Source organism: Podarcis erhardii, assembly GCF_964252035.2.
Source record: "Podarcis erhardii genome assembly, chromosome: 7".
NCBI lineage: Eukaryota > Metazoa > Chordata > Lepidosauria > Squamata > Lacertidae > Podarcis > Podarcis erhardii.
Genome location: NC_138511.1, coordinates 53,596,461 through 53,617,115, shown reverse-complemented (window position 1 = coordinate 53,617,115; position 20,655 = coordinate 53,596,461). Strand labels below are relative to the sequence as shown.

The following is a 20,655-nucleotide window of genomic DNA, read 5'->3' as shown; positions in this document are numbered from 1 at the left end:
ACAGTCCATTCAAAAACAGAGTCCTACTCAAGACTGAGCAGAAGATGTGTCAGCTCACACCAGAGATGCTTAGATCACCAAAGGGAGGAGGACAAACCTGCCACGACAGTGATTTACTGCTATTCGTGCTCAATCCAGAAACAGGTAAATACCTAGAATGCTGCTAAGTCAGTCCCCTCTCAATCCAGCACAGTTTATTTGATTGTGTTAAGAATTGCAGTGCTCAGGTGCCGCAGTTAAGGCTAACTTCACCTCATATGTGGGGGAACCTACAGATCTGATGCAAAGGCGCCCATGTGGCAGAACCACCAAATAAAAAATCTACAGTCATTTGGCTGTGCATGTGTGTTTTAATGGGTCTATGTGGAATTGAAGTTCCAGAAGCCGGTTTACATTGCAGCAGCAAAAAGATAAAAGTGCCAAAGCTCCACCGAGACTAATTCATGGCAGGCATAAGCAGCTGAAGACAGCTGCCTACTCTTCTTCAAACACACAAAAAGGCACCAGTTAGATTAGGGAGCAGCAACTAGCAGCCCTGGGGCCAAATCTGCTCCCCTAAGGCTTCCAAACTGGCCTCCAGCACAGCCTTTGATCCTCCAGCATAGCCCTTGCCTCTCACCCTGCAGGCAGAGCATAACTATTGTCACTAACAGTCACTTCTGTGAATTTGTCAATTTGTCCAATCCTCTTTTAAAGCCATGCAAGTTGACTGCCATCACTATCCAGCACAACTGCAAGGTCTTGTTTTGGGTCAGCCACTGCTAGATCAGACCCCATGATCATATTATTATTATTATCATCATCATCACCATCATCACCATCATCCAGAGTGGAGTCATTAAGACAGTTGGATGACACTTTGTATGCCTTCTTCTAGCAACTCCTGCAGCCAAGCTGGTGCCAAACATATTGCTCTTTTTGGGGGGGACCACATCAGCAAGGTCAATAGGGAGGTCTTGTTGTCTGGGCAGATACACTGGCTAGGCTAGGCTAGGGCCTTGAGGTCACTTTGTTGAGGGGTGGGTGTGGGGAAAGGCCCAACCATCGGCACAGAGTAATCCTTTGGGCATGCCTTACATGTCATGATTTTGGGGGGTAAAAATGGGGCGATTTTTGTTGAACTGGCAAAATGCCATGGAAAACCCAGATGGATGGCAACACGGTAAAAAAGCAGTGAAAACAGCTCAAAAAGCAAAAGCCAAAAAAAAAAAAAAAAAGCTCAACAACTTGGATTTGTTCGCTGCACAAAAAAGACAAACAATTTTACTTTTAGAAATATGGCAACCCTAATCATGCACTTAACCAGCCAGCTCCTTGGCAAAGCTTTGGCGAACTTCCTCGCACATATCCTACCCTCAGGCGCAGGATCGTAACTGGGAAGGGGGCCTAGCAGGGTTTCCATCACACTGACACCGCCCCCCCGCCCCCCCAATATTATAACAAGGACAATGCAGGAGGTTTCCTTTGAGCGCATGCAGAGCGCTCTCCCCTTTGATACTTGGAGGGGCACAGGAGGCCAGGGAGCAAGAAAGGAGCGGCGCTGTGTCCGAAATTCAAAGAAGCAAGGGGGATGCGGAGATGCCTCTGGGCGCGTGCAGAGTTCCTGCCTGCGCCCCTGGATAGAAGCGGGGAGGAGAAGGGGCGAGAGCAGCGAGCAGCCGGCAATCCCAGCACCTTCCCCGACCCGCGGGGCGAAGGGGCGGGCGCTGCGCGGCTCCTCCTCCTCCTCCTCCTCTTCTCCCGGGCCTTCCCTCCGCCAGCGCCGGCCTCCTCCTCCTCCTCCCTCTCGCCTGACGGCCGCGGCGGCTGCAAAAGGCATTTCCCTTTTTTATTTTTTCAGCAGCCGCAAGTGAGGTGAGTCGCAGCCCCTCCAGCCCGCTCCCCCCGCGGGCCCCTCCGGCGCCCCCCTCCCGCCTCCCCGGGGGAGACCAGCCGGCCCCCTCGGCCGCCTCTCCCCCCAGGGGGTGTCGGTGGGGCGCTGGCACGAGGGGGCGCGAGGAGAGCGGCGGGGGGAGGCTGCCTTCAGTCTGGGGCAGGGAGGGGGCGCCTCCTTTGTGAGCCACCCTTTCCCCCCCCCACCGCAGAGTGGGGTGGGGGTTGCAAAGAGAAAAGGGGGTTGCTTCACACACCCCCATTTATCAACAGCCTCCTTTTTATTCCTGGGCTTGATTATGAAGGGAAGGGGCATGTAGAGGAATCGAAAGAGACCCTCCCGCCCCACAGCCGCCCCAAATAACGCTGTTTCTTAAAGGGGGGAGAGAGAAGATGGTCAACCCTCTGGCCCTCCCCACGGAGTGGGGGGAAATAGGTTTGAGAGTCTCTCCACCAACAAACACTATGGGAAAAAACCCCATAGTAGCTGGGGTTGAGTGAGGATTTTTTTGTTTTGTTTTAAGGAATTGGGGGGGGGGGTTTCTTAAGAAATTCTGTTGCTGAAGAGGGGTTGGGTGCCCCCCTCTCTCCAAGCTCTGAATCTGGGGGCCATAGGGTCAAGGATTTTGCTTTCCCCACAGCATGTAGGGAGGTATACAAATTAATAGATGATAATGATAACAACAACAACAACAACAAGTTGGGGTTTTTTTCTGGACGGGGTGGGGGTGGGTGACAGGAGTTCAGCCCCAAGGGCAGGTAGTTGGTTTCATAATTGGGAGAGCTTTAATAGTGCCTAAGGGTAGTGAGCTATAATATGCATTCATAGGATGCTGAGCCCTATGGAGTATTATTTGGTAGGGTGGGAGAGTTTGTTTATTTTGTATAGAGGGGGAATGGGTGGGCTCTGAGGGTGTGTGTCTGGAGTGAGTTGGGGGACATTTTGGGGTGTCTTTCTTGTATCTCATGGGCAGGCAGGTTATTTACCTGTGTGTATGTATGCTTGGCTGTGGCTGTTTTGAGGAAGGTAACAGCCCACAGTGGCTGAGTTCTCTATTTGGTGGGGTCTTCCTGGCTTGTCTGTGCGTATGTACATTTTTTGTTGCAGAGTTTGTATTGCCAGGTTGACATTCTTACATGGGCTGGTAGGGAGGGGGATTTTTTGGACCCTCTGATCACGCCTCCCCTCTGCTAGGTAAATAGTTTTTGCTGAGAAAGAGGAGACCTGATGCCTATGAAAATTTGTGAGGAGTGGACCAGAGCCAGGTGTCCTCAGGCCTTTGGGAGAGCACATTTGCTTTCTGGTTCTGCTTGCTAGCTTCCCATTAGTTCATATGGTTGGCAGCTGCAAGAACAGGATGCTGGAGTATGATGGGCTTTTGGCTTGAACCAGTATTTCATGGAGGGGTAATTGTCTCCCACATTGCCTACTCTGGATAACTCCCTCTCTGTGTGTGTGTGCTGAAGGGGGGGGGGGAGGGAGTCCTCATTACTGAGTCCTCTTGGCTGTTGACCCTACTATGAGGATTCTTTGGCTGGGAGAGGTGGATGGTTGTCCCAGGGTTTCCTGCTATAAGGGAAAGAGCCTAAAGCCTCTTAAGTTAGCTTTTGCCACCCCAGTGCCCTCGAGATGTTTTAGACCAGGCATAGGCAAACTCCGGCCCTCCAGATGTTTGGGACTACAATTCCCAGTTCATCCCTAGCTAACAGGACCAGTGGTCAGAGATGATGGGAGTTGTAGTCCCAAACATCTGGAGGGCCAGAGTTTGCCTATGCCTGTTTTAGACCACAACTCCAATCAGTTGGCCTCAAGCATGAGAAGGGAGATTGACCTTAAGGAGAGTGGCAAGGCCCTTAAGGAGAGTGGCAAGGCCTCTTCCATTTCCACCTGCATAAGGCACTCACTGTGGGGTTGGGGAGAGTCAGGAGGGTTATCCTAAGAATTGGTTGTGAGGAAATCATTATAGCTCACTTGTTCCTGGCAGAAGGACAAGTGGAGGTAAAAACAGGCCAGATTGCAAGCCTTTCAGTTCTCAAAGCACTTATCCTGTATATATCTGTTGTTGAATATGGATGTAGCCTGAAAGTGAGCAAGTTCAGAGGGAGAGATACACAGTCTGTGATGGGGCCAAAGTAGCCTGATCAATCAATGTTGGAGTAATATAATTAGTGTGTGTTCTTAAAGCTTTGGATGTTTACGGGAGTGGGAAATCCTTCAAAACCTCTTGCACAGCATAGGCAGAAGGGAGATTAGATTGTGTATTGCTACTAATTAATAATAACATTATTTAACAATAACAAAAGGCCAGCCTTGAGGATCAGCGGTTTCCTCATCAAGAGTTTGAGCAACAAGGAGTGTTTACATGTTGCTTTGGGTTATGACCTTAGATTAGAAGGATGACACATAAGCCTGGGTGTGTGTTCTCTCTCCCTGTTCAGGTCAAACTGCAGTAACGTTGTGACTCTGCTGTGTGATTACTGGGCCGTTCCTCTGCCTGGGCCAATGCTAGATCTGGAAGTGGTTCCCGAGCGATCTCTTGGGAATGAACAATGGGAATTCACCTTGGGTAAGTAACTTTGTTGCCTTTGTCAGCATCTTGTTTATAATGAGAAGTGATGGGTATATTGGGACAAAGGGACATTCCCTCCAGTGTTGTTCTGAGAGTTAAATTTAGGCAAGTATAAACCTCTAACATGTTGGAAGCATATGATGTTAATTTCAAGGAAGGAATTATTTTGAGAGACATTCTGGACATTACACTGAATGTGGTAGACTGAGAGGGTAATACTCTGGGCTGTGCAGCTTCTTCCTCATATAGAAAGCTCTGAATGTGGTAAGTTAGCACCCCAAGAGAGAACACTATGCTAAATTTTTCTTCACTGAGGTGCTAATGCCACTTACTACATACTAGCTTAATACATGTAAGGATTTTTACTGTATTATGAGTATTAAAAATAGGGCTTCACACCTGAACTTTTCGAAAGAGATTGTGTCCAGAATTACCTTCCACATTGTTTGTCAAATGAGTTTACCCACAGATGCTTCTGTGGCTGCCCTTAAACGGGTTCATGTTTTGTTTATGCTTTGCTTTGGCACTTCCTCCTCAAGTAATTCTAGCATGTTTAGCAACAGCCATCAGGAGTCACATGGTTATTGCTCAGAACAGCATTTAGCCTTGCTGGAAGCTGGGTGCGTGAAAGGTGCAGAGTATTTTTCCAGACAAAGATTTTTGCCCACAATAGTAATTTGAATGATGGTTTTAAATGCTGTGATGCTATTTAGAAGAATAATTTAAACAAGTTTTTAAAGTGATTTGAGAGCAGGTAGTTGAATCTGGAGTTGCCTCCAGTGAGAGAGAGGACTAATTGATGTGATTTTTTAATTATTTGTTGTGACCTGCCTTAGAAACCTGTATGGAAAGCAATAATCAAATGTTTTAAATTGATTTATTTTCTCGGATCACTTACTCTGCATCAGTCTATGCTGCATAGTGGACAGAGTGTTGGATTTGGGTGCAGGAGAAATGAGTTCAAATTTCCCCATGTCCTGGGTGATCTTAGGTTGGAAAATAATGACTGGTGCATCTAGCCTTACAGGATGGCTGTTTTCAGTGCTTTTTTTTTCTTAAAAAAATGTTTAGGGGCACTCTCATTTTGACTCAAGAAAATCACCATTTTATAGTTCAGTCAGGGAAAATAAATACAGTAAATGGACAAAAGTACAAAGATTCACAAAATGTTTAGGGGTATGTGTACCCCTGCATCCCCTAGAAAAGAAACACTGGCTGTTTTAAGGATAACATGGAATAATCCTGTGTACACCACCCTAAGCTATTTGGAGGAAAGGCAGAAGCAAATATAATCAATAGAACAATCTATAGCTAACTGAAGAATCCTTGATACTATTGTCTTGGTTTCTGTAGTAGATTTGCATTACCAGACTTTCATATTATACAGGATGTTTTCCAACAGTGTACTGCGTCCAACATCTGGTGATAGTGGTAATGAAAGCCTTAAATGAAGGCATGGTGTTGTTTTACTGAGCTCTGTAAAAATTTGTTTCAGAACTAATATGAAATGCCAATAACCCTTTGTGTGTTTTTAGCTCCTTGTGTTGTTTCAGATTAATAGGGTTTTACTAGGAATTTAGAACTTTGAGCAAACAAAGTTGATATGCTGAAGGATAGCTGTATGTTGTTGGGCCCACAGATAAGTGTATAAATGTAAGCTGCCGTATAGATTATGCATATGTGAGGCAGTTTACTGTGTATAGTTTCTTCTCCAGACAGCAGACTTTTACACACACTCACCCACTGTCACACACTCACTCACACCCAACCCAGTTGTACTACATGGGGAAACCAGTCTCTGCATGTTACTTGTGCTTAGTTATCGTTTATACACAATTTTAAGACTGGGTGGGGGCCAAATTACACCTCAGTACTAGGGCTTCCCGATTGGAAGGTCAGTGGTTCGAATCCCCGCAATGGGGTGAGCTCCCATTGCTCGGTCCCAGCTCCTGTCAACTTAACAGTTCGAAAGCACGTCAAAAGTGCAAGTAGATAAATAGGTATCTCTCCAGCGGGAAGGTAAATGGTGTTTCCATGAGCTGCTCTGGTTTCTCCAGAAGCAGCCTGGTCATGCTAGCCACATGACCTGGAAAAACTGTCTGCGGACAAACTCAGCCAGAGTCGTTCGCGACTGGACTTAACTGTCAGGGGTCCTTTACCTTTTTACCTTTTGCATACTTCACAGAGTAATACCAGGGTCTGATTCCCAAATATTCCAGGCATCCTGTGGTGATGGGATATCAGGAGCTGAGATCTCTGCAGTTTTTGGCCCAGATCAGGAATAATGGTATTGGTCCAATAAACCATGGTTTATAGACTAAGAACGAGTAGGGTGCCCACATTCTCCTCTTTTTTCTGATGCAGTGTAATGGAAAACTTCCAAGGTTTCTTAAGCCACAGTTGCCTATTACATCTGGACAGAGAAAGTGTGGTTTAATCTCCAGCAGGAAACTGTGTTTTAATAAAAGTAAGGAAATTTTCCATTACAGTGTGCAGTACAAGGGAGGGAGGAGAGTAGACAACATGTAGGAACTACGTTTATTCTTGGTCCACTGAACTATGATTTATTGGACAAAGCCTTTGTGTTTCAAAGCCAGTGCATTGTTTGCTCCACATCCTAATGCTTAGAGGGATTTTGGAGAGATAGCAGCAAATGGTTCGGGTAAGAAGAGGAGGATTTGTATACCAGCAGTACCATCAGAGAAAAAAGGCTCCATATCTTCACATTGTCCCTGTTCAGACTAGACCACAGCTTAAAGCATGGCATGAATGAGCTTGGGTGAGCCTTGGGCTCACAGGCTCCCACCCCACTTTTCTACCTCCTAGAGCAGCTGTGAGTAGTTGGGAAGTTCTTGCTTCCATTTTTGCTTACCTACACCTTGCTCTTTCATTCAAATAATCAAACTGTAGATAATGTTAACAATAGTTTGTTTGAAACAAGTTATCTTGAAACTTTTGTTTCATAGTGAAGATTATGTGGAATTGGCCTATTTGAACAGGAATAGTGTATCCAGAGTTGAGTAGATGGGTGGGTGGGGGAGTGTTTTTAAGATCTATAGGGTTGTAGCAAATGTTAGTTCCACTCAGAGTACTCCCGTTAAAATTACGGGACCTAAGTTAATCATGCCCATTAATTTCAGTTGGTCTATTCGTAGTAGAACTAATATTGGCTATAACCCATTATCTAGATTCTTATTCTAGTTACAAAACATTCTTGGACTAAGGCTGCTCTGGGTGTTCAGAGATGCATGTTGTCAAACATACCCCATATGCAGAGGTTATGCATTTGTGCTTAGATCTTAATGTGAAATGGTGGTTCTGGACCAGCTTTACTTGCTCGACAACTTTTTTTTAGTGGCATCCATTATGTTGTTGAAGTGTGTATTTGGTACAGCTCGTTCCTTTCTACTTCAACTCTTTATGACCTTTGCAGGTCATCACGTAGTTTTGTTATTTGAAGTGAATAATTATTTATATGTATGTAAGATATATCTAATTCTGTATGTACATAGCTACCAGTCCCAGCTTGTTTATCTTTGTTTGCTTTTCCTAAAAGCAAATAAATAAATGAAAGATGATTGGCACTTGTCTGTTATTGGGGCGCATCATTCTCTTAGTTGTCATTATCCTTTTAGATAATGTTCCAAAATCCACATTAGGGCAATACAGTCATACCTCGGGTTGAAGTAGCCTTGGGATAAGTATTTTCGGGTTGCACACTGCAGCGACCTGGAAATAACAGAGCATGTTACTTTCTGGTTTCGCTGCTCACGCATGCGCAGACGGTCAAAAATGACATCACGCGCATGGGCAGAAGTGGCGAATCGCGACCCACGGATGTGGGTTGCGTTCGCTTCTGGATGCGAATGGGGCTCTGGAACGGATCCCGCTCGCATCCAGAGGTACCACTCTACTAAAATATCACATAATAGTAGTGTGCAAGCTTTGCATGCCATAATTAAGTATTGCCCTAGAGTGGATTTTGGATTATTGTCTTATGAGCCAATATGACTGCCTTTGCTCTTTAGGTAATGTTGGCTGAAAGAATATGAATTCTTCATCCTTTCATCTCATTACTTAGTATGTTTGCCCACAAGCGGTTTTAGTGTATCAACCTGTTTTTGGTTTTTGTTTCATATAATTATTGTCATTGTTGATGGATCACTTTAGTTCTAAACCAGATGCAGCCACATGTGAAATCTTTCTGTTGTTGCAGCATCTGCAGTGGACTATTTTATCATGTTGCTACCTTGGCAGACAACTGCAAATACATTGCTGTCCATCTCAAACATTTTAGTAATGTGGTGATGATGATAAATCCTTTCCGTGCAGCGATGTTGTTCTGTGGCATTCTAAATGCTGGCAATGAATCTCCTCTGGGATTCCCCAAGTAGCTAGTGGGACTGATCCATTAGTAATTCTTCCTGAATTCCTCTGGAGTAGCTGATACTCCACTGGTTTTGATCTCTGGCTTGTTGTGTAACCAAGATGTAGCTAGATCTGTGCCTGAACATTCATCTTAGGGTTAAATATGCCAGTGTTGCAGTTTCTGTAAGATCAAACTTTCCTAAAACTATGCCTCCTGCAAATAGGGAATTATAGTTGCTTTTTCTTTTGGAGAGTCCATGGTGCTCTAAATTTCCAATAAGCTTTCCATTTGTAACTCTTGAATTAATTTCCATCACTTGTGCCTTGTTATGCAGCACTCCTTCTCACTTTATTTATGTTCCTACTCCCTCACTGTCCTTTACAAAACTGTAGAATGAATGCTAAATAATAAGAGGACTCAAATTTAGACCAATTGGTGGCCTAGAAGACACCTACCATTCTTTTTCTGAAGCTAAGGGTGTTTGACTCTGGACAGTGAATGAATGGCAGTCTGCTTAAGAACCCCATTCCAGCTACTAAAGGCTCCTAGATAGAAGAGCATAAATAACGCAGGAGAAAATTTAAACCCAGAGCCTGGGGAGAGCTATTGAAAGGATAGGATACTGGCCTATTAGTTGCACATGCCAATTTTATATGATTACAAATAAAGAAGCATTTAACAACTTTTCTTTATATTCTGCATATAAAAATTATACAGTTATACATGCTTTTCAAATATAAATATTTTTTTTGAAGAATCCACTGTAGTCTGCCAAAAATTAATGAAGGTCTCCCAATCCATCTTTTTGAATGATTTGTTTAAAAAGCCAGTGTTGGGTGATAATCCCACACACATCTGTAGCACGGGAGGAATGGAATTCTCAACAGCCAGTTCCCAGCAGTGTTACCTTTGGTCTGACTAGGAATCTGAACCCAGGATAGAGTAATGTAGAAAGGTCTTGGTTCTTGGGGGTAGGGTGACTGGGGTCCCCCCCCCCCCGCAAACACACTCAGATGGTGCCTGAGCACATTGCTTTAGTTTCTCCTGCATAAATGAATGGCCATTCCTTACTATGAGGAAAGGACTCATCACTGCACTTAGGAGGAGTGATGTGAAGGCAAAACCTCACCTTCCACCTTTGGCCCTCAGGGATGGAAATCCCAACCACGCACACTTCACTTGGCTCTCAGTCTAAGCATCTTTGTTCCTCTTTTCATATTATGGGTTTGAAAAAATGATTCCATTCCCTGGATTATTACACAGTCACTTGATAAGCAAGAGATATTGAGCTGAATGTGGATAGGTTACCTAGCACTGTTAGAATTCTGTTGCTAGATCAGCTGGCATGAGCTTATTGACAATTCGCACACAGCTGAAAAAGAAGAAAAACATGCACAAGTTTGGGTTTCATGGAGTCCCGAATTTATCAAGATATTTATTTGCCCGCCAAGAAGTAATTGAAGGATCAATGTTGCATCAAATATTTCTGTTTTTTATATTATGTTTTTTACCTCATAGATCAGCCCTCTCCAACCAGGTTCTCTCTGGATATAATCCCTGACCATTGACCATGGTGGTTGGAGCCGATTGGAAACATAGTCCAAAATATCTAGAGGGCCCCGGGTTAGAGTAGACTGCCATAGACTTTTAAGCAATTCAGCTCCAGAGATGTTTGAACGTTAAGAAGAGGATTTATTTTCAGATTCACAGCATACCTTATCCAAATAACTCAGAGCAGATAAATACAATTGTACATTGGTCACATAATAATAACTCTAGAAATTCTTCCTTTTCCTTACTGCCCTCTTTTCAACAAACTCGTTATAAGCACTGAAGATCTGGGATGACTCTGCTGCCAATATAGTAGCATCATAGTAGCTTCTGTGCATGTTATGGGTGATATCCAACATGAGTCATACTGAAGAATAAATCCACTAAAATCAGTGGCCTTAAGAAACTCAAGTCTGTTTATTTCATTGGTTCTGTGTGAGTACGAATTAGTTGGATAGCACCCTGCATTTAAGTATATGTGTTTTGGCTTAAGTGTATACCTAAAATTGCAAAGTATGAATGCTTTAAGCAAATGTTTGAAAACTCATGTACCAGTACAACTTTCAGAGAACTGGTGAGGGTATACTTGCTAGTAAGGTATGAAATGGTCCCAGTGAACTTTTTGTTAGAGGAAGAAGAAAGCTGTGAATGTGTAGTTCAGACATGCTTATAAGTTTAAGAAATGAGGGATTAGAGTTAGCAAGTAAGGATTCTGGGCAAAACGAAACAGAATAAATGTATGGATATAAACAGGATTACCATCCTTACATGTACTGAATACAGTGAAGGGATGTAAAACTGTATTTGATTTAATGTGCGATTTCATGCTCCTGTGTTAGCAATGCTGTCTCATGTCTAGCTTCTTAGAAAACAGTCTGGCATAGTGGCTTAACATGGCTGTTTCTGTTCTGGAAACACAGGTTTCTTCTAATTTGACAAGAGACTAAGTTTAGTCACTGGCTGGAAATGCTTGTGGTGTTCAACTTGTTGTTCTTGGCCACTGAGCCAGTACTGCCACAAGTTGACCCTGTTGAGCAAACACATTTTTGCCAACATGGCTAAGTGGGAGCAACGTCTCTAACACTTGTTGTTTTTCTCCTTGCAGGAATGCCATTGGCTCAGGCTGTAGCAATTCTTCAGAAACACTGTCGCATCATAAAAAATGTCCAGGTTCTCTACAGTGAACAGGTAAGTTGTGACCTAGCGTGCTTGCTTCAAAGTATTCTGTATGTTTAATTGCACAGAAAGGATGGGGAGATATGTAAATATTGTGTAATGTCATTGTGTTTGTTGCCTAGCCACATGCCATCCAGTCATCCTTTACGGTTGCCACATCCTGGAGGACATGGCTTTCCAAAAATAGCATGCTTTTTCAGACACACACACACACACACACACACGTATGCATTTAAAAAATAATTGACAGTATTTGTTTCTTGTCTAGACATTTTCTTTTGTGACTTGATGTTATTGCCGCTTGCGGTTTTAAGTGACCGATCAAAATACAGCTTTTCACAAAAGCTGTATTCTGTAAGAGAGGGAGTTTACAAAATTGATGTGTTGGGAAAGAAAGGTTGCAAAGTCTCCCTCTTAATCAGAAAGAGATGGGAAAAGATTAAAGATACTCATGCTGTTCTAGAAATTGAACTGTTGAAAGCACCATGAGTGGTTGTTGTGATTGTTTTGGTTGCTGGTTTCTGTCCTTGTATCTGACTGGACAGCCAACAGTATTTGAAACTAGTCAAAAGCAAGTTTAGTCCTAATGTTGAAATAGGTAAGTGAAGTCTTGCTATAATAAGGAGGAGTGCATCTGAAATGCTACCCCTTCTCTCCAGTGTGCTCTAGAAAATTCAGGCTATTATTATAGTATCACTGTTGCTATTGAAATCAGACAGGCACCTGCAATTGTGATATTTTGTCACCTGCTGAAAACTTCTGTTTAGCCAGCAGCATCAAAAAATTAATATGATTTGATGTTGGTCATGTGTTCTGTATTTTATGATCTAATAATTTTATGATGTTTTAATGCTTTTGTTGTACACTGCCATATTTTTAATGAAAGATTCTAAGTAATAACTCAAAATAAAAGCAGGTGCTGTAATTTAAAGTTTATAGATATTTTAATTGTGCTGCTGTTGCATGATTTAAAGTTCAGTTAGTGTTACAGTAATCTGCTCTGTTAATTCCTCCTATTTTACTGGTCTGCAGCAAAAAATCAGAACAGTATAGTTCATGAGCATATAAACGTTGCACTTTTGCATCTCAGTAATTTTGTCTGGAGGGGAAATGGCGAGAATTATGTGTGTACACACACACACACATGCACACCGACACATCAACTGCTCATTGCTATGTCTTGCTACATGTACTGTACTTTCTATGAAGAAGCAGATGAAAATAGTTTATATTATTATAGCCTCAGCCTTCAATTTGTATTAAAATCCTCAATATCTGAGTGATTTGTCTGGCCAGTGTGTAACAATTACTAGCATAATTGTCAGTAAATCCTGACCTTTTGGCTCTCTGCCATGTACATACTCTCTTAATTAAATGTGTCTGTTCTCTTTTACTCCAGGTTACATGGATTTATGGCTTCCATAATGACTTTATTTATTTTGCAAATGAGAAAAGCACCCTGTTGACAATTATTCATGTGATCATATTTATTTATTTATTTTGTTTCATTTATTGTTTGTACTTACACACCCCACCCTTCACCAAATGGTCTCAAGGCAGGTTACAAAAATATCACAATTATAATAAGTGCAATGTACACTTAAAATCATTAAAACCACAAAAACAACCAATATCAAAATAATAAAGCACAGAACAGTGCATAACAATGCAGGAGGAGGAACGAAAGCCAATCCAGTCTTGGGTAAAGAGGCTGTTTGAATTGTAGAAGTAATTTGAATGTCTCAAATTTTAACATATTTTTGGGTATCTGTTTGGTTCACCAGAGTTTTATTGCACTATAGTTCTATGAAGTAGTTTTGAGTTTTAAAATGATAACTTTTGATCTTTGTGTAGTGATCATTCATGTTATGCAGCCTTCCCCGACTTCAGGCGCTCCAATTGTGCTGCCTGGGGCTAATGGGAGTAGTCAAAAACAGTTGGAGGGCACCAGGTTGGGGAAGGCTGATGTAATGTGTCTTTAAATTGCAGCTTCTTGCTCTGGCTTATATTGCATCTCAAAGGAATTCGGTTCACTATGACATCCCCACTTTTCTGCCTGATGCCATATGAGAATGGGTTGGTTTAAATCAGCAAGGGGGGAGGGGGAAGGCTCGTTTAAATCAAGTTTCCCATTGATACCACTTCATATACTTCCCAATAGTGGTGGAGATCCAAAATCTGCAAGTCTGCAAATCTATAAATATTCATATCTGAGAAAGATCAAATCTGGTTGACCACTTTGAGAATAAGACACTGAATTTGATGGGCCATTGGCCTGATCCAGCAGGCTTTTCTTATGTTCTTATCAGATTGGTCCTTCACTTACATATAAGTGACTCCTTTAACCCACTGCTTTAAGAGAGCAGTCCTATAGCAAGATCTGCCAGGGTGACTGGGACAAGGATCAAGTGGATCTCTGGCTCTGCTGGGAGGTTCCTGGTGCAGCCAAGCTATGTTGGCATGATTTCCCATCCGTGGCTCAGCTGGAAATTGTTGTTGTTGTTTAGTCGTTTAGTCGTGTCCACCTCTTCGTGACCCCATGGACCAGAGCATGCCAGGCACTCCTGTCTTCTACTGCCTCCCGCAGTTTGGTCAAACTCAAACTCAAACTCAATACACCATTGCATTTCCCCCACCCCGGTTGGCTGAGCCAAGCCTGGCGAATCGTCAGCCATGAAAAGGAGGCATTGCAGGTGTGTGGTGGGGGCGGGACCAGAGAAATCGAAATATAGAAATATTTCATCATATTACTACCCCCCCCCCCGTATTGTTACTCATACCCAACGTGGTGGAAATTCCAGACCTTCAAGAATAAGAGTGTTAGTACCAAGGATATAACATCATTTGGAGCTTGTTGATACAGTCAAAGCTTGAGAGTGGTTCTGATGGTATTTTTCCCCTCAAGAAGAGATCGGAAGCAGGTGTCCCATTGTGAGGACAAGCAAAATAGCCGAGCAGGGTGATCCCATGTCACTGCTGGTTTTAAATAAGGTGCCTTTCATTTACTTTTCTGTAAGAGAAGGGGAACTGATGGGGAGCAAACATCTCAAGTCTTTAAATGGAAACCAGGACTCTCAAGGTTTTCCGGTCCTGCTTTTTTGCTGACTGTTTAGAGACCACTCGGCACTTTCGAGAGAACTTGGCACTTTCAGCAAACTGAGATGACAGCCCTGTGATTGTTTACATGATCTCTTAACTAGGGATAAAACAGGTGAAAGAGAAGAGTGTCAAACTCTTGACTTTGCAAGGGCTGCTGAGTCAATCAGCCCTTTTCAGTCCATGAGTTTCTCTTCACTTTTTCCCCCCAAGTGGAGGTTCAAGTGGTTGTTTATCCTACACTGTGCTCACTGAAGTTAAGGTAACCTTAGTAATCTGATCTTGTAGCAGTTTGTAAGAAACTTTACTGTTTTGGAGGAGGAGGAAGTAGACTGTGAGTGTTGCTTAAACCTCACTATTGCTATGTGTATAACCCTTCCTGGCCATTTTAACTCTAGGAGGTTTTGCAACTTCCTGCTTTTTTCACCATATGCAGACTATTGCTGGGAGTCCCACCTGCACTGCCATGACAGTGACTCTCCAGACTGCTGGCTGTGTTGATTGCATCATTTTGGCCATGCAGTTGTTGAGACAACTGCACTTGTGGTGGTAGCTACAGCAGTGGCTCAGCTTCCTGTCTCTGGAGTCCTGTTGGCCTCTAATAATATTTGGACCTGGCACCTTGACTTGCCTCTGGCTAGTAAGAATTACCTCTGGTAAGCACACAGGGAAGGCTGTATCTGTTTTTCCTGAGAACTAGGAATATCTTTCTTAGAAATGCACTGTCTGGTTTCATTTTTAATACCATGAGGAATTCGATATCTAACTCCCATTCATTCCTTTGGAATATTCCCCCATTTTCATTGACACACTTGAAGTTCTGTTTATGCTTCAGAAGATATACTTGTTTCTTTCCGGAATCAGTTTTTGCCAGACTGCGATATTTGCTGAAGGAGGAAAATAAGCTTTAGGCAAAACTTTAGATCAAACAATCCTTCAGATCTCTTCTGCTATCCTTGAGGAGATTTTCAGACCTGGCATAAATTCATAAACATTCTGTACAGGAGCCTTCTAACAAGGCTTGCGTCATCAGTACTTAGCCCTGTTGCCTGCTAATATTTTTCCTGCATCTAGTCTAGCGCTGTTGAGATGCTTGTTGACAGTTCTCATCGCTTGGAGATAATTGCTTCTGTTTCTTCATAAACTTAACATGCAAAGCAAGAATGCCTGAAAATGGCATTCTCTTGGTATTCACAAGAACTCCCATAGGGAAAAAAATACATATTTGTTTTTAGTTTCATTTTACAATCTAAAATGTATCCATAATATTATTCTTTATTTCAACAGATACAGTAATTATAACATCAAATGGTAGTATATGTTTTCTTGCTTTTAGGAGAGAGAAAAAGCAGGGGACTGCTTTTAGGGCTGGCCTGAAAGCTGCAGCTAGTATAGCATGCAGTGACTTGGCTATTCACTGAAGTAGCTTATCGCATGTAGATCATACCACTTCCAAAGGAGCTACATTGGCTCCCAGTTAGCTACGAGGCCAGCTTTTAATATTTCAGTTTTGGCCTATAAAGCCCTTAACAGCTTTGCTAACGGTATACAACAATAGGATGGATGTTTTATGCTTGAGCTTTGTTCATTTGATAATTGGCACCTGCATGCATGAAATTATTCTTTTGAAACACATTGTGGTTTGATGTGATGTGACATTTCTGTTGGTGGTGGCAGAACTGTGATGGCTCATCCCAGGGTCATTCCCCATTTGGCCATGAAGCTAACTGGGTGACCTTGGGGAAATTTCTTTCTCTCAGCCTATCCTGCCTCACAAGGTCCATTCAAATCTAAGAAGTGTATGATGCCTTTGGTACCTTTATTAGCTAGAATATGTTGGTGGTGCAGACCAGGGGTGCTCTGCCTTTCTTTTTCCTCACAGCACTAATTTTCATTTGTGCTAAGACTGTGGCAAACGCTCTTTCCTCTTTGCTATTCAGGCTGAGCCACAAATGCCATATTTTGATTCCTTCCTTCCATGAAAGCACTGGGCTTCTAATTCAAGTGGCATGTGAATCTTGAGCCCCTTAGTTTCATTTCAGTGGGCAAATGGGAGGGGATTTGGCAGCAGCAGCTTTTATTCCAGCCATGTTCATGGAACAATGAACTGTTCCTTCTGCCAGCTGGGAGAAACCAGTGTCAAGGTTCTTTTTCCTTGGCTTTCCGTCGTAGGAGAGCGTAACTTCACAAATAACCCAGCTGTCACCAACTAATTTCTCTTTTTTGTTTTCTAGTCTCCTCTTAGCCATGACCTCATCCTTAACCTGACTCAGGACGGAATCAAACTGCTGTTTGATGCTTTCAATCAAAGACTCAAGGTAAAAATATGATTTGAGAAATGCAACTCTGCTTCTGCTTCCCCCACCTGAGGCTCAAATGTGCATGCATGCACTCCCAAAATGATACCAACAATGTTCTGACTAACAACTGTGGGACTGTATCCCCATGGCAACTGCTTATGTCATTTATTTAGATCTTGTGTGTGATTGTCTGAATATAGTGAACTGATTTTTTGTTGAGGTGTGATGATGCCATTATAAACTTACATTATTATTATTGTTTTATCTATTTATCTTACCCTGAATAATGTAATTGTATTTAGGTAATGTGCCAGTGGAAAGGCGATCATAGCTCAGGGAACAGAACACTAGTTTTGAATATATGAGATGTCAGATACAATGCCTGGCATCCTTCACGTCCTGGATAGCATTATCGCTTTGTTAGGAAGAGGCGTACCAAATATTAGGTAAAGGTAAAGGGACCCCTGACCATTAGGTCAAGTCGCGGACGACTGTGGGGTTGCGGTGCTCATCTCGCTTTACTGACCGAGGTAGTCTGCGTACAGCTTCCGGGTCATGTGGCCAGCATGACTAAGCCACTTCTGGTGAACCAGAGCAGCACACGGAAATGCTGTTTACCTTCCCGCTGGAGCGGTACCTATTTATCTACATGCAGTTTGACATGCTTTTGAACCGCTAGGTTGGCAGGAGCAGGGACCAAGCAACGGGAGCTCACACCATCGCAGGGATTCAAACCGCCAACCTTCTGATCGGCAAGCCCTAGGCTCTGTGGTTTAACCCACAGCGCCACCCGCGTCCCTACCAAATATTAAAATGTGTATAAATGGGCTGTGTGCCAGCTCTGACTTTCCTTTGCAGCCTCCTCTACCTATCCTTTATTTCCTCTCTCTCTCTGCTCTCTCTTTCCCGAACTGCCTGTCCATGTTCACTGCCCCATTTGCACAACACCTTGGACATTTTTCTCCTCCCTACCCCTAGTCCTGTTCATCTTTAGTCTGCTTTGGTCGGACTCCACCTGAGATTTTTAAACAGAGGTTGGATGACCATCTTGTCAGGGATCCTTTAGCTGTGTTTCCTGCAGGGGGTTGGACTAGATGACCCTTGGGGTCTCTTCCAATACTACTGTTTGATGTTTCTATTATTCCTATGTCTCTGTTTTATTTATTTAAATATTTATGTACCACTGTTTTATAAATACATCATCATCATTATTAAAATTTGTGTACCACCCTATACCTGCAGGTCTCAGGGTGGTTCACAAGACAAAATCACAATATAAAAACTCAAAATACATAGCTTTAGGGATGTTAAGTGACTAGTGGCCTAAACACAGCTCAAGAACGTGCTCAGGAAAAAGCAGTTTTAGAGAGCACACAGTGGAATAGAGTGTTTGTATGAGCTAAGTGATCACCATACCAGTCCCTTTCTCTCATTATTCTAGCCCTTATCTTGGAGCTCTTTGTTCTTTTCCTTATGTCATATTGAATCATCAGCTTATGAAGAAATGTTAGCTGAAAGTTGTAGATGACTGTAATTCTTGTTGAAAGGGAAAAAAGGCATACCCCCCAAAAAAGCTGGAGAACCAGTCCTATTTTCCATCTACAAGTTCTGTTTCCCTCTCTCTCTCTCTCTCTCTCTCTCTCTCTCTCACACACACACACACAGAGAGAGAGAGAGAGAGAGATCAACCTAACACACATCTGTCCATCTCTCTACCTAAGTGCATCTCTCTGAATCACATACAACGTTTTCATAGGAAATGCTCACTACCAGCTTCATGTAGCCAGCAAACCGGACCAGCTGCTCAGCAGGGAAGCCATCCATGCCACTTCCTTTCGAAGCAACCAGAATGCAAAGGGATGGACCCTTGGCAACTGCTCTGCACTGTTCTACCATTCCACCTGTCTGCCCCCACCCCCCCCCACACCATGGGTTGTCAACCCAACACCCATGGGCGCCAGGAAAGGCCATTGTGGGTGCCGCAGGCACTGGGGTGGCAATGCCCACACTACATGCTTGCTTTTTCTTGCACAAATGAAATATTAATATGATTAGCATACTTGTTATTCTTCCCCTAAACCAAATTCTAGCCACAGAAATTACATGGTGCTACCCTCTGTTTCATTTCTTTTCCTTTTCCTTTTTTTTTTAAAGAGCAACATTAAATCACTGAGTGTTCTTTCATTGAAACTGTCAAGAAATGCTTTTCATTGACAGTGGTTTCCCCCCACTCCCTGGTTTTGCCCGCACATTAATTTGCTTAGTTCCCCTCTCTTTTTAATGAGAGGCTTTTCTTTCTATTGCTCATAATGCTTTTTCACTGCTTACTTGGTAGAACATAAAGTGCTTTGGTAAACATTCACTTGTACATGAATCAATACCATGCTGTTAAACATTCACAATTGATTTCTTATGCCACTCCATTGTGTATAACACCCTTTCCCAACCTGGCACCCTCCAGAAGTCCAAACTACAAGTCCTGTCAATCAGATTTGCTAGGCATTGGGGTAGGGCTTTAGTGAACTGAAATATACTGGTTTGGTAGGTGTTCCCTCTGCTTAACCCAGGAGAGGGAAAAATTTTCTGTGCTGGACTGATGACTGCAAACCTCAGGTGATCTTGGTCCTAGGACTGACCAACATTTGCATTTCCAAGAGCTGAAACAAGTAATATGTGAGCTATCCAGTGGCTAACCGCTTCAAGTGAAATGTCTTGCAATAAAGAGGTTCATTTCTACGTATAAAAGCAATCCTGCTCAATTACTGCAGGCCAGTTCCTTGAAAAGGGACTCTAGGGTAATATGTTGCTTGTGGAAGGAACATTGTTCAGTTTCAGAACTCTTAAATGCAGAAACCCTATTTTGGATGGAGTAGCTACCTAGTGGCATTCTTTATAGATAATTAACCCTTGCTGCAACACTCCGTGGTACATAATGTTACGTCCATTTTGCCAACCTTAGAAATCACAGTGGGGCATGTGAAGGGAGCTGTTGTTTAGGTGGGTGGGATCTTGGCCATTTAGCACCTTATAAGTCAGAAACAAAGGATGCAGGTGGCGCTGTAGTGTAAACCACTGAGCCTTGGGATTGCCAATTGGAAGGTCGGCAGTTCGAACCCTCGCAACCGGGTGAGCTCCTGTTGTTCGGTCCCAGCTCCTGCCAACCTAGCAGTTCAAAAGCACACCCAAAAGTGCAAGTAGATAAATAGGTACCACTCCGGTGGGAAGGTAAATGGCGTTTCTGTGCACTGCTCTGGTTTCACCAGAAGCAGTTTAGTCATGCTGGCCACATGACCCGGAAAAACTGTCTGTGGACAAACATCGGCTCCCTCGGCCCGTAAAGCGACATGTGCACCGCAACCCCAGAGTTATTCGCGACTGGACTTTACTGTCAGGGGTCCTTTACCTTTACCTTTTAAGTCCAAAATAACAGAAAGAGATGCCCCAAAAAGCTATTCCGACTTATTGTAGACTTGTACAGCATCACCTAAAGTACTGTACATGGGTCTACATCAGCCACAACAGTCTGTACTAGCAACAGCTTCAGAACAGTCAGATATGACCATGCAGTGTCTGTTACAGTTGCCCAGTCTAATGGTTATGAAGGCATGGAAGTGGTTGCAGTTCAGACTGCAAAGGAAATTGTCACAGCCAACTGCTCACCAGATGAAATCTACATTTCAGCATTTTCTTCAACCTCTGGGTGAAGTCATCTGGAAATGCT

The 20,655-nt window shown here is 43.1% G+C and overlaps 1 protein-coding gene across 1 annotated transcript in view; it reads left to right on the top strand.

Annotated features, from left to right (window-relative positions):
* Positions 1–1,739: 1,739 nt before the first annotated feature.
* Positions 1,740–20,655, top strand: part of PHAF1 (phagophore assembly factor 1) — a 44,506-nt gene continuing 25,590 nt past the window's right edge. The window contains exons 1-4 of the mRNA XM_081871580.1: positions 1,740–1,854; positions 4,312–4,439; positions 11,468–11,550; positions 16,869–16,952. Coding sequence (XP_081727706.1) covers positions 4,376–4,439; positions 11,468–11,550; positions 16,869–16,952 — 231 coding nt within the window. The 5' untranslated portion in view covers positions 1,740–1,854; positions 4,312–4,375. The remainder of the gene's footprint in view (positions 1,855–4,311; positions 4,440–11,467; positions 11,551–16,868; positions 16,953–20,655) is intronic.